The following is a 13,305-nucleotide window of genomic DNA, read 5'->3' on the forward strand; positions in this document are numbered from 1 at the left end:
TACTGAGCTGAGTCTTCATGTAAAGGGATGCCAACATCTGATGATATAGTCATATTTAATGATATTTTAAGTCTGAATATTGCATATGTCTTGTAGGTCTAAGTGTAATGTATTCTCTATAGGCAACAACAGTAATTAGAATGAAATCCCTAAATATTTTCAGCTAGAATAGGAAAATAACTGATTTTAAAATGTGTGCAAATATGTTTATAATGTTACTGGTACTATATAAATGATCAAATGGGCTACTTCTGAATAATAGATGTTAATGTTAAAGGCTCATATTGTACATTTGATAACTAAGACAACATTTGTTTACTATTTTTATTTTCCTAAGTTTCCCCGAGATATTCTGGTGGATTGCATCCCAATGGACATATTAAATCAAGCTGAAAGAATCCTCACTAAGGTAACCTCATTTTTAAATCACCGTGGTGTAGAAACTTGTCATATTTATATGAGATGAATTAAACAGAGAAAGTTAGTATATTTAAAATTTAAGAGGTAGATATTTACTGTCTCTGTCTTTAGTTAGCTCCTGATTACTACATATAATAGCGACACCACCATCAGAATTCTTTTCTAATGCATATGACTGTGTCTTCCTCAAATACCCATAAGCCTCTGTCTCCTTCACATTTTCCCAGACAGTTTCCCTTAATTGAGAAATGCCAGGAATGCCATCCAGTCTCAGTCTGTACTCCATTCTTGCTGTAAAGACTGCACACCTCATTATTTGGGTTATTTTATGTATTTGCTAACTAGCTAAACTCATTAGCGTGCCTTTTCAGGAGTGACATGGGATTGCTTTCTGGTTAAGTGAATTTTTCAAAATGACACAGTAGACAAAGGAGAATCAAACTGAGACTATAAAGTGAAGCGCATTAGCAACTTACAGCCTTATTGCTCCATAGTAAACTGTTAGATGTTATTCTGTCAACCCATGATACGATATTTTTTTTGCACTGAAGCTCCAATATCATAGTAGAATGGTACTCTATGTTATAGTCTCACATGCCCATTCAGAGCTTTACCATAGCTGACAACATGCAAAGAATTTGATTTGCTAACCCCAAATCTCTGTTATGAAGTGAGCTCCCAAATTATTTGCAGCAACAAGACTTGGCAGCTGCATTACCAAAAAAAAAAAAAAAATCACTGCAGGTTATGTACAAAAAGTTTAGAAATTACAAGACTTGCAATTTTTGCCACTGCGGTTTATGCACAAAAAGTTTAGAAATGGCAAGACATGCAATTTTTGTCATTAAATATCATTTCTTTAGTAGTCAGCTTCTTTGTGTTACAGCTTTCAAACTATCAATCAAATCAGGAAACCCCGAATGACATAGTCATTCCAAAGCTGTCAAATGTCCTGTTTACCGAACAGACAAATAATTGGCAGCCTATAAGCATCGGAAAAAAATATTAATGACACAAGGTGGTGCCATAGAGCACTAATTACAGAAGTTTAACAAGAATAAGTGGGAAATAAATTGCTTGTTTCTTTGTTAGTCTAGTGGTTATGGCCACAACTATGCAGCTGCAGCGGTCATGGTTTGATTCTTGGTAGCCCATTTACTTATTTTTGTTTCAACCTTCAGTGGCATTTGATATTATGGTCACTGCAGACTTAGTCACATACTGTTCTTTATGTCATTATTTAATTTATTTAATTTATTTAAGTAGTAGTCATGGTGAGGGAGGTCTAGGCATCAGTGCTACAATGGTATTTAGTTATGATGGGACATCATTCAAGCCAATAGCACCCTTTTGCATATGTCCTTTTAACACCCATAACTCCTTATGGTGCCCAGGCTTTTTTGGGTCTTGCTGCTTTAAATAAGTGACTTGTCAATTAATAAGAGGCAAGAAGTATTATTGGAAAGAGCACGGAGTAATTAACCAAATTACACTAAGACTGTTAAGCTAGGATGTTCTGCAGTGGAGAAATTAATCACAATTTGCCACTTATTATTCATATCTATGTTCAGAATTTTGCTGAGAGATCTTCATGCTATTGAGGTGTATGGTATGAAATGTCATGGTGGAAGACAGAAAAGCTTATTATCAATGTCCAGTTACATCCCACAATACTGTTGATATTGCTGTTCATTTGTTAATTATAAAAATAAGAATCATTTCCATATGTACTTAAAACTTCAAAAACAAGTAATTAACAAACCTTTGCATGGCATGATGAGAAAAAATGTTGATATTTGCACGGTAAGTTGCACAACATGAGAGATATTCAATGTTATTTATATTGATAATTATACAAGCAAGCATATGTTTTCATCTTTCTAGAATTATGTCAATAAACGTACTCAGAGAGGAATTTCTTGCTGTAATTTCAAAGCATATGTCTGTTTAGCAAAACATTTTAGTAATATATGTCTAGGATGTATAGTTTCCAGAATATGAAAATTGTGAAAGTTTAGCAAAGAAAATAATTCTGGGCTTGTGTGCATTGTAATATATTACAATCTGAGAACTAGCTTTGGGCAGTATGATGCCAGGGAATCTTCTTGGGCTAGGCTTATATAGGTTCCAAGGCCGTTAGCCTAGTACACACCTATGAACCTATAATATTTATGGAAAAGACTATGAATACACCGACATATCACTGTAAAAATACTTTTTTACTGATAACATTGCCATTTGTATAGTTTTAATAGTTTTTATTCACAGAATATTTAGATTTGTGTATCTTAAGCTTTTTAATTTGATTTTTCAGAAAATTATCTGGAATGCAAGGATGTGTATAGGTTGCTTTAGGTGTAACATTCCACACCACATAGGCGTTAATTAATATGTCTGCTTCTTTCAGTGCTCACTTATTTGTCATCGATGTTCCGAAGCTACCGATTCTTGCCTGTTTGACAAAGAGGATAATCCAAAGCTTTGAAATGACAGTATGATGTTAGAGGTTTCCTGATTTGATTGATAATTAAGAAGCCTTGTTACATCACATGCTGAACAGTAGAGTAAAAACATAATCCTCACCTGACTAAATTGCCAAAATGATGCACATTAATCTGAGATGTCATGTTGGTATTGTTCTGAAAACTGTATGTAGAACAAATTACCAGACAAAACATAAAAAATACACTTTTAATGTTTCTGGCCATAACACTGCTAAACCAGCTGCCAGTGTAACTGGAATATGATACAGGCTGCCTTGTAGTTTCTGTCTACAACCCTTAAATGCATCCAACATCCCATCAGGAATGAGGAATACATAATATGAAAGATGCAAGTAGAATTTAAATTAAAAAAAAAAGCAAAATCTGATGGAAACAAAAATAAGTGCAGCAAGAACTCCCTGTGGGTAACAATATTGTTTGTATCACTACAGCCTATAATGTCATTATATATCTTGTTAGTCAAGTACAAAGCTAAGAACATTTTTAATCATTGGCTGCAGAAATGTGTTGGCTGCTTGGATTTTTACACTGTACATTAAGGTAACAGAAAATAATGTGGCTTTACTGTAATGCAGACTGTCCTATTAAGAAAAGCTAGTACTGTGAGTTGAGCAGTTACCAACTGATTTGTTTAGTTAGACATTTAAGCAATACCAGAAAATTGACAGATGTCTTACTCTAAAAGAACCCCCCCACACACACATGCACACACTTTACATTTGTGTACTGTTCATGATTTATGCATCATTACTGTTCCCATCAGTACCCAAAGGAAGAAATAAAAAATTTCAATAACTAAAAATTGATGACTTGTGCATGCTGTAGTCCCATAACGAGAACAAGATGCTTCAAACTGTGGTTATGAGTGTCATACCTCACAACTGCACAGATTTTCACAGAATGTCCAGATGTCTGCCTTCTATTTTTGGACTTTTTCTCATAAAATTGTGTTTTTTCTGGCAAATCACTGGCAAATAATTGAGGGTTGAAGTCAGAAAATAATGACAGAAGTTTGAGTTTTGGATTTCATATCCTTCAGGAAATGTGTGCTAATGCAAAATGTGTTTGTTCTATCAACTTTCTAAGGTTGTAAGAGCAATATTTAAAAAGTGTCCCTATTTTAGGGCCTTTGTCCCCCCATTTTTTATAGCTTTGTCCAGATGTCTTGCTTTAAGAGCTTGAGAGGTATGAGCTGCATGCAAGGTGGTGCATTCTGCTTTGCAGGGGTGGAGTTAGTAGAAGTAGGATTCTCATTACAGACTCTAGGAGCAATACAAAACTTAGGTTAACACACGCACAATAACAAAACATTTTTTGCAGCTGCTTCAAGAATAATATCAGATAAATATTGCTGTTTGTATACCTGCATAAAGTGTCCTTGAATTTATTAAATTTTCAGTTAAGAAAATTCTCTGTGAAGCGTTTCTCCCCGGGCCTCCACTGAAAATTGATTTTTGTTCTAAGTCTGACTTTCCCACTTATCAAATGTTAAATAAATAAAAGAAGTAAGAGGAAAAAAATGATTGCATCCTGAATAGAACATGGTCTGTACAGTAGCTCTAAAGTACTGTGAACATGCAGACACTTAAAAAGCCTCTGTTAGACAGGCTAGTCCACCCACATTTGTGACTTCTTTGGACAGTCTCTTCAAAAAAAGAGTGCATTCTATAGAGCCTCCCACTGAGAACAGAGTGAGAGCATTGCAGCCGTAATACACTATACCATCTTCTGAAATAAGACCTGGGGGTGGAAAATATAATAAAAAAATATAATTTTACAAAACAGTTCATTTTAATTTTTGGTAACTTCATCCTTCTCTCTCTGCTTCACAGATCTTGGAACAAAGAGGTTCAAACCTAGTAAAACAATATTGTTGTGTTGCTAAATTTTTGCAATGATTATGTACTGGAAAAGATAATAGTGGTTTCTGATAATATGGAGCATTGTGTTCAGCTGCACTTGCCCCCCAAAAGGATTTCTGCAAATAGTGTCCAAATGTGTGCCTACTTTTGAGCAGGTTAATATTCTGACAAAAAGAAAATACTTAATGAAAATTGAGAATTCCCCCTACCCCAATTATGTGGGTCTTCAAGATAAAGAAACTAATTATATTGTTAATTTCTAGAGCTGGTTAGCAGAGACATTGTAAAAAGTGGAATTAAATATGTAAAATGTCTAAGGAAGCACATTCATTTCAAAAGATGCCAGATTTATGTCTGACTCTGATTAAGACCGTTCCTCTCATTTTTTTAAAAATGTTCCATAGCTTCTTTGCTAAGACTAGATGATAGTCTTTTAGTAGCAAGATTTATGACTTTATTTACTTTCTGTAGATTTCTGTAAGCAGAATTGCATTCATGTTTTATTACATATATGTGAAATGATTTTCTTTAGACACATCCATAAACGTATTTGTGTCACTTAATTCTAGATGTTAATAGACCTACATTTTCTTTTATGTCACTGCATATTTTTTTACTGGCATATTGTACAACTATAGAATCTTACAAAAAAGTGGTTGTACTTTTTTTTTTAATAAACAGCCAATTCTCTTTGCAGTTCTTTGTTACATACAAAGTAGCTCATACTAGATTTACTTTTTTTACAAACACATCTTCATAATTCGGTTACTGCTTAGATATAATTTAAATCTTCCCATAGCTACAGTTTCTTTTTTTCTCTCTCTTTTTAGGTATGTTCCATATAATAGGTTTGGTATAATGTTTAACATTTTACTGCACAAACACAAGGTACATCCTTTGATTCTCACCTTGAGGGAAAGTGGCTATTCTTAAAATTGCCCACAAGGGGACTTAGCCTAGAACTTAGCTATGAACCTAATCTCATCTGATTTATTTTATATGAACATAAACTCAGTTACTGACCAAATGCTAGATTTGACTGTAAGCGTAACTGCCAGTGCCAAAATATGGCTTCAGGCTATTATAAGTAAACTTGAACTTCATACTGAGGTCAGGTTTTTAACATTCCATAATATCTGTCTTGCCAATAGTGTTTTCAGACCTGGATTTAGTGTAAAGATGCCTCTAAGGTAGTTACCAAGTATATATTAAGAAAACTTAAATTATTTTAAAGTCACCTTTATAGTTCAACTTTCTAAGAATACAGTGACTATCATATTCCTAGTGATTGTATATAATGGCACTAACAGCAAAATACTTGTGCAAATATTTTTCTTTTCTATTTGAATCCCATCTGACTTGGAAAATACATTTTTTTTGCGTCATAACCAGTTTGCTGTGATAATGCCTTGCAAACATTGGAATGAACTGCTAAGGTACTGTTAACGTTTAACAAAAATGACAAATTGCTGCTAAATTAATTTCATTTGCTAGACTACTGTCCCTTTAAGGTATGTGATGTGAAAAAGTATAACTAGTTGAAGGGTAAAAATTGACAAAGGCAGTTGGTGGTGAATACCACACAAAAATGTTTAATCCGCATTATTGTTAAGATAGTACCTTGACAACTAACATGATTTGTGAACAACTTGCCCAACAGTCATTTGCCAAAAATGTTGGCTTTGTTTCTATTGCTCTTACTCTTTCTATCTGTAAACCATCTTAGCCTTGTAGGTTACCTTCTCCACAAGATTAAGAATATTTTCATGTATATCTGTATTTATATCTATATGTAATAAAACTGTCCTGCCATACCTTTTTAAAAATTGTTTACCACTGTTATTACTAATTTATCAGTAATTCCTACCATAACTAATCAATATTTATTCTTTTTCAGGATCTGTTTAAACTTCTGGATATGGGTTATTTCAATTCTGTCCTACATTTTACCTTTAATGTGAAAAGTGGCTTGTATAATGTTAAAGTCATCAAGAAGTGCCTGCAGCTTCTTGGCTGCAAGAATCTAAGGTAGGTTTCAGCAATATTTTTTTTTATTTCTTTTTCTGTTCAACTTCTTTAATTCTGACAGCTATTCCAGTGCCCAATGTCCTTGCTGTGTCTACTGGCACTTCAGTAAACCTCCTGTTCAATGCCTGATTTTAGTCTGAGACTGCCACCACTAATTGAACCCAGATCAGCTGGGCCACAGTTAGTTATATCCCTCCACACCACAGGAACAACAGGTTTCAACAGTATTTTACTTGTAAAGAGAAAGCACTGATCTGTCATATTTAATTCTGGATATTGATATACTATAAAAAATACCATGCTGGAATGTAACTGTGGAATAAATGGAGCAGGGTTTGAGGTAGCAAATAAATCTGTCGACTGCATATATCTTTTCAACTACTTCCTGTATTTGGATTATCAGTGCAGCTTTATATTGCAATTTTCTGAACTAATAATTAGCTCAGAAGGCATCAGTGAGTGTTTACTGATGGTGTCTTGAAAGGAGAAGCATGTCTGATGTAATACAGTTCCTTTCTGTTTTGCTGACTGACAAATCACAGCCTGAAGATCTGCATGTTATACTCAGTGCAATATTACTGAAAGCCAGAAATGTTTGGAAACAAGAGGCCTTACTCAGAAATGTTGCTGCTTACTGCATTTGTATGAATCATAAATGTTAAGTTGTCTCTCTCGCCTTCATTCTTGCTGGTTGGGTTCGGAGCTGATCCTCAGCACCGACTCGGCCATCTACTAAAGCTCGAGAGCTATTTACTGGCTCGAGGCCTCCCCATATCCCACAATGCTTGGCGCTAGATACCCAGATCTTGTTTGCCGCTTCAGCTACGAGGTTGCGTTTTACTGGCTCAGGTCGTATTAATCTTTTTTTGTATTATTAGCTTAAATTTTACCTGTGTATTTCTCTTTTATATAGATAGTCTTTCCCTTTTAGTATAATTAGAGTGTGTATCCCCTAGATTTTCCCACTCAGGAAACTCATTTTTTGTTAGAGTTTCTACCCCTCCCCCCTTGTTTCTTCTCTTTTGTGGCTAACCCCACCCTTTTTGTACCTGATAGGAGTAGTGTTTAGCCTTTCGTAGCTACAGTTATTTAGCCTTGTAATATTTGTATATATTTACTAGTGGATATTCTTGTTGTTATTGTTGTTAGTTTAACTAGTGCGTGTGTGTGTGTGTGTGTTTCTGTGTGCCTTGTTTAAGCACTAGTTTAATATCCTCCCTTTGGTATCCCCTTGCCAGTATGTCCAAGGATACTAAAGTTTCAGGCTTCAAGAAGTGTGACTCGTGCTGTCAAAAGATGTCTCTGACAGACGGTCACACTTCTTGTGTTTATTGCTTGGGTCCCCTACACCTGCAGGACTCCTGCTCGGTCTGTCACGCTTTCAGCCCAAGAGTCCTGCAGGAGCGTAAGAACAAGCTTATTTTGAGAGGCTTACTCAAGCCAGAGGGGTCCCCGGCAAAGCCTCAGTCTGGGAAATCCTTAAAGCCCACCAAGCCGTCGGTTTGGAGCCGTCGCCGGGCGGAGCATCTGCCTCCTCTTCGGTTCCGACTGGAACCGACATCTCTTGACCTCAATCGGCTCCGACTTTAGTGTTGGAACCATCTTTGGGCCGAAAACGTTCTAGGTCCCCTTCCCTAGAATCGGTTCGTTCGGCTCTGAGGTCACCATTGCTTCAGTCTGAACGAAGCCATAGGTCCCATTCCTCTTGGTCCTCCAGGCTATCCGATCATGACTTGGAGAGGGTGGTCAGTAGACTCCTTAAATCGCAGGCCGTGGCCAAAATGTTAACCAGCCCTTCTCAACAGACTGTGGCTGTCCCTGTATCTTCAGCAGTTCCACCTCCGACTCCTCCTTTGTGTTCAGAGCCGGAGCTGGCTGGGGCTCGAATCATGAAAACGTTGGAGCCGATACCACACCTTTCGGCTCCTTCGTTGACACCGATCTCTTCATTGGTTCCATCCTTGGAGGGATGTGGGTGCCAGGACTCCCTCGTCGGCTCCGAGGGGGCGAGTGGCATCGGACCCTTGTCCGACCCCGTTCTCCCTCTCGGGGCCTCGGCGCAGGTGAGCTCGGCTCCTACATCAGCCTTGGAGCCGTCCCTCTCGGTGCCGGGAGGGGTTCACATCTCTTTGGAGCAGGGACCCTCTGCTCTGCCTGATGGGGATGCCTTTGAGGTCATGAGGAGTGTGCTGACTCCTGAGTTGGCCCCTCGATCAGCCCCTTTGGCTCCTCCCCCCATGGTGCCTGCATCAGTCTCTGCCCACCCTCCTGACCCCAAGCGTGGAGAACAAATGCTCCAGGTCGCCCCATTGGGCATATCTTCCTCTTCTGAGGCCTCCCCTGATCCTTCAGAGGAGCCCCCTCAAAAGAGAAAATGTAAGAGGAAACATGTCGACTGCCCCGAGTCAGTCACGTCTAATACCAGCTTGGAGGATTCGGAAGGGTCCCCAAGATCCCCCTCTGAGTATGTCTCTTTTTCAGACATCCTAGAGATCCTTAAGCAGAGGGGGAACTGGACTGCCCTTAACCCTTCTGAGGACGAGTCGGTATACCTGGACGCATTTGGTTCTCGCCTTTCCACCTACTGGGTGTCTCCACCCTTTGACCCGCTGATGGAAGTAGTGGCTCGAAGGGCATGGTCAGCCCCGGACACAGTGGGACCAACTCCCCGCAGGCCCACTAAGTTCATTACAGCCCCACCCAACAAACAATTTTTGACAAAAAGTGTCCCCGTTGATGCCATGGTGGTTGCAGCAGCCACGAAGAAGGAGTTGGCTGACCCTTTGGTGCCTGTCCATCCCCCTAATAAAGAGTCTAGGACAATGGACAGGTACGGGAAGCGGATGTTTTCCTCAGCAACTTTTTCCATACGGTCGCTGAATTATCTGTGCCACTTCACCAGTCTTCAAAGGGATCTTCTCAAGGAACTGGATGATACCCTTCAGGATCCATCAGCTGCGGGGGCTCAAGATAAGATTAACTCCCAGCTGGTAACTCTTAACTCAATCGTCAACTCCTCCATGCAGCTCATTTCTTATGCAGCCGATGGGGCGAGTAGGGCTGCAGTTACAGGCGTGGCTTTGAGAAGACATGCCTGGATGCGGTTATGTAACTTTGCTGACCCCTTTAAGGCATCTTTCACCAATACCCCCTTCGATGGTTTGGCTCTGTTTGGACCAAAGGTGAAGGATACCCTTACCAGGTGTGAGCAGGAAGGCAAGACTCTCTCTGCCGTGGGAGTCTGTTTTTCTACTCCCTCTAGACCATACCCTAAAGGTCAGAAGAGTGGGAAAATGTGGATCTGAAGTAGGGAGTTCATTTGTCAGCAACATGTGAGTCTTGGATCTGATATCGGATCCGAGCCGGCAACTTGTTTCAAGCTAATGGATCCGAGCTCCTAGCTCCTCCCCTCACCCATAATCCCCTGCTAACCCTCCATGACCTCAGATCTAGTTTGCCACGCTTGTGGATAGCTGGATTCTTGTGAGCTCGACTAGTAATTGGCAGTTAAGTTCAATTTTTCTGTCAACTTTCTTCTTTTTTCACCAAAATATTAAGTGTGTAAGTGTTGGGTTCCGTATAGACTTAAAATATTTTTCTTTTAAGTAGTTTTTTCCCTCCCTTCATTGGTCGTTAGAGAGTGTGTGTGTGTGTTGTGTTTTTGGGGCCTGTGTGTGTGTGTAACATTACTTTTCTTTTAAGTATGGCTGAGGCCCCAAAAGCCATTTTTTCTAAATGTACCGAGTGTGGCCATAAGCTCTCTCCAGCTGATGGCCACACTCGGCCAGTGCCTTGGGGTTGAACACCTCACCTCAGGCTGTACCATTTGTGCAGCGTTCAACCCCAGGGCACTGAAAGAGTGGAGATCGAAGCTGGTCTTGGCAGGACTTTTACCCCCGGACTCAGCTCCGGCCTCCGCTGCTCCCGTGGTACCACCACAGGCTGTGGTTGCTGCCATTCCTGCCCCCCTTCCTCCGGCCGGGACTCAAACCCCCGCTAAAGCGCTGGAGGACAGGGAGGCCTAGAGGGAGAAACGGAGGGAGCAGCACCACAAGCGGCGGGCCGAGACCTCCGCTTCGGACCCGCCAGCTAAGCGGGCTTCTCCCTCCACTGTTTCTAGGTCTCCTCCTCCTTGGCTCCAATCCCCTTGTTTCTCCCCAGGGCCCGAGGAGGAGGAGGCCTGATCTCCATCGAGGTCATCGAGGTGGCATTCCAGGCCTGCCTCTGTGACCACTTCGACTTTCAGTATGTCCGATGCAGACTTGGACCGGATGATGTGAAGGTTCATCCAGGCCCAGCTGCAGATGGGAGTGCTCTTGCCTCCCCCCCTTCGGGGGGGAGCTCGACACCTTTTTTCCATCCTATTGCTCCTTCTCCGACCCGCTATCCAGGTTCGGAGCGTTCGGAGCCGAGCAGCGTTGGAGCCGGGGGTGGGTCGGCACCGACAGTACTTGGTACTTCGGATCCGACCCTGCCCTCGAGCCTGTTGGATCCGACCTCTCGGAGCCGTGGCCCGAGCTTCGGATCCGAGGGATTCAGTGTGCCTTCGGCTCCGTCCAGGTCGGAGCACACTGGTCCTTCGGATCCGATGGCCTCGGCACTGGTTCCGATCCTTTCATCAGATCTGAGTGGGAGCCGACTCTCGGAGTCCAGAGAGAGTGGTTCCCCCTCATCTTTCAATGTTGTGGAGAGGGCTCTGTTGAGAGCATCCGGACCCCCGGTCCTTGTCTCTGCTCCTCCCTGCACTCCCTCTCTGCTGGGCCAGGCTTCCATCACCCGGCCAAAGGGACAGCCTGCTTCAATGTCCCAGATGTTTCCTTCGGAACAGGATGTTGCTGGCAAGGCCTCCTCGGACAGCCCCCCCCCCCCCGAGGAAGTGCCCCGCAAGCATAAGTGCAAGAGGAGGCATGTGGACTCCCCTGAGTCCTTAACTGAGGACACGGACGTGGAGGAAGGGGAAGGCTCCCCAAGATCACCCCCTGAGGATGTCTCCTTTGGAGACATCATGGAGATGCTGAGGATCAGAGGTGGGTGGTCTGCCCCCAAGTCTTCCTCTGATGAGTCCGTGTTTCTGGAGGCATTCGAAGCAGGCCCGTCTACCTCTTGGGTGTCCCCTCCGGCCGACCCCTTGGTGGACCTCATTACCACCAGGGCGTGGAAGGATCCGGACACCGTGGAGCCAATACCAAAACAACCGGACAGAATACTAAGTCCCCCCTCAGACCGGTCGCACTAGAGCAAGGTCCCCCCCATAGATGCCATGTTGACGGCGGCTGCCACGAAGAGGGATCTAGCTCAGGAGAGCCCCTCACTCCATCCACCGAGCAAGGAGTCCCGCTCGATGGACCACTTAGGGAAGCGAGTTTTTAGTTTAGCGACCTTCTCGGTAAGGTCTCTGAACTATATGGCACATGTCATCAGGATGCAGTGGGATCTTATCAAAGAATACGCTGCCTCCCCTCCTGAGTCCATGTCGGCGGAGGACAAGCAGTTGTACTCCAACCAAATGGCCACTCTGAGATCAATTTCAAATACCTCTATGCGGATATTGTCCCACGCCACCGAAGGAGCCGCTAGGGCTAGCGGAGCAGGCCTAGTCATGAGACGCCAGGCCTGGCTCTGTCATTGTGATTTTGCGGAGCCTTTTAAAGCGTCTTTTGCGAACGCCCCTTTCGATGGTTCTGCCCGGTTTGGCAAAACGGTTCACGAGACACTTGTCCAGAGCGAGAAGGACAGGAAGACGTTGTCTGCCGTTGGAGTCCGCTTCTCTGCTCCCCAGCGGTCCTTTTCGAAGAACCAAAAGGGTCAGAAGAAGATGTGGTTCCGGAAATCGCAACCTTCCCAACCCGCTCCGGACAAACAGTCCTTCCGTGGCAGAGGAGGACAGGGAGGACGCTGCCCCAAGGGCAGAGGGGCTCTGAGAAACTTTGGGTCCAGAGAACCTTTCTCTGAATGGCCCATGCAGCAGCCCTGAAGGGTTGCCCAGCTGCTCCACTCTGGAGGCAGTCGGGGGGCACTTCTCAGAGCACCTAGCGGCATGGGAGTCCATCATGACAGACCGCTGGGTGCTTCGCATTATATCCAGAGGGTACAAAATACCATTACTCCATGTCCCCAAATTCAAGAACCTCCCCGATGTACCACCTGATCAGAGGGAGGCCGCAGCCGCAGAAATTCTGCAGCTGCTAAGAAAAAGAGCCATCCAGCCCATCCCTCAAGACCAGCTCAGATTAGGGTTCTACTCCAGGTTCTTTTTGGTGCCAAAAAAGACGGGGGACTTGAGACTGATTCTAGACCTTTCCCGCTTGAACCTGTCGGTAACCAAGGAAAAATTCCGAATGGTCACTCTTCAATCTATTCTCCCCCTTCTAAGGGAGAATGGTTGGATGTGCTCTATAGACCTCAAGGATGCGTACTACCACATTCTAATAGACAGACGATCCAGGAGGTTCCTTTCTCTTCCAGCTGGGAGACAGCCACTACCAGTTCAG

At 42.6% G+C, this 13,305-nt stretch overlaps 1 protein-coding gene across 1 annotated transcript in view; it reads left to right on the forward strand.

Moving 5' to 3' along the window:
- The first annotated feature begins 342 nt into the window (after positions 1-342).
- Positions 343-13,305, forward strand: part of LOC122805511 — a 2,681,670-nt gene continuing 2,668,707 nt past the window's right edge. The window contains exons 1-2 of the mRNA XM_044075707.1: positions 343-409; positions 6,684-6,814. Coding sequence (XP_043931642.1) covers positions 371-409; positions 6,684-6,814 — 170 coding nt within the window. The 5' untranslated portion in view covers positions 343-370. The remainder of the gene's footprint in view (positions 410-6,683; positions 6,815-13,305) is intronic.

Source organism: Protopterus annectens, chromosome 6.part1, assembly GCF_019279795.1.
Source record: "Protopterus annectens isolate FY-2018-M chromosome 6.part1, PAN1.0, whole genome shotgun sequence".
Lineage (NCBI taxonomy): Eukaryota > Metazoa > Chordata > Ceratodontiformes > Protopteridae > Protopterus > Protopterus annectens.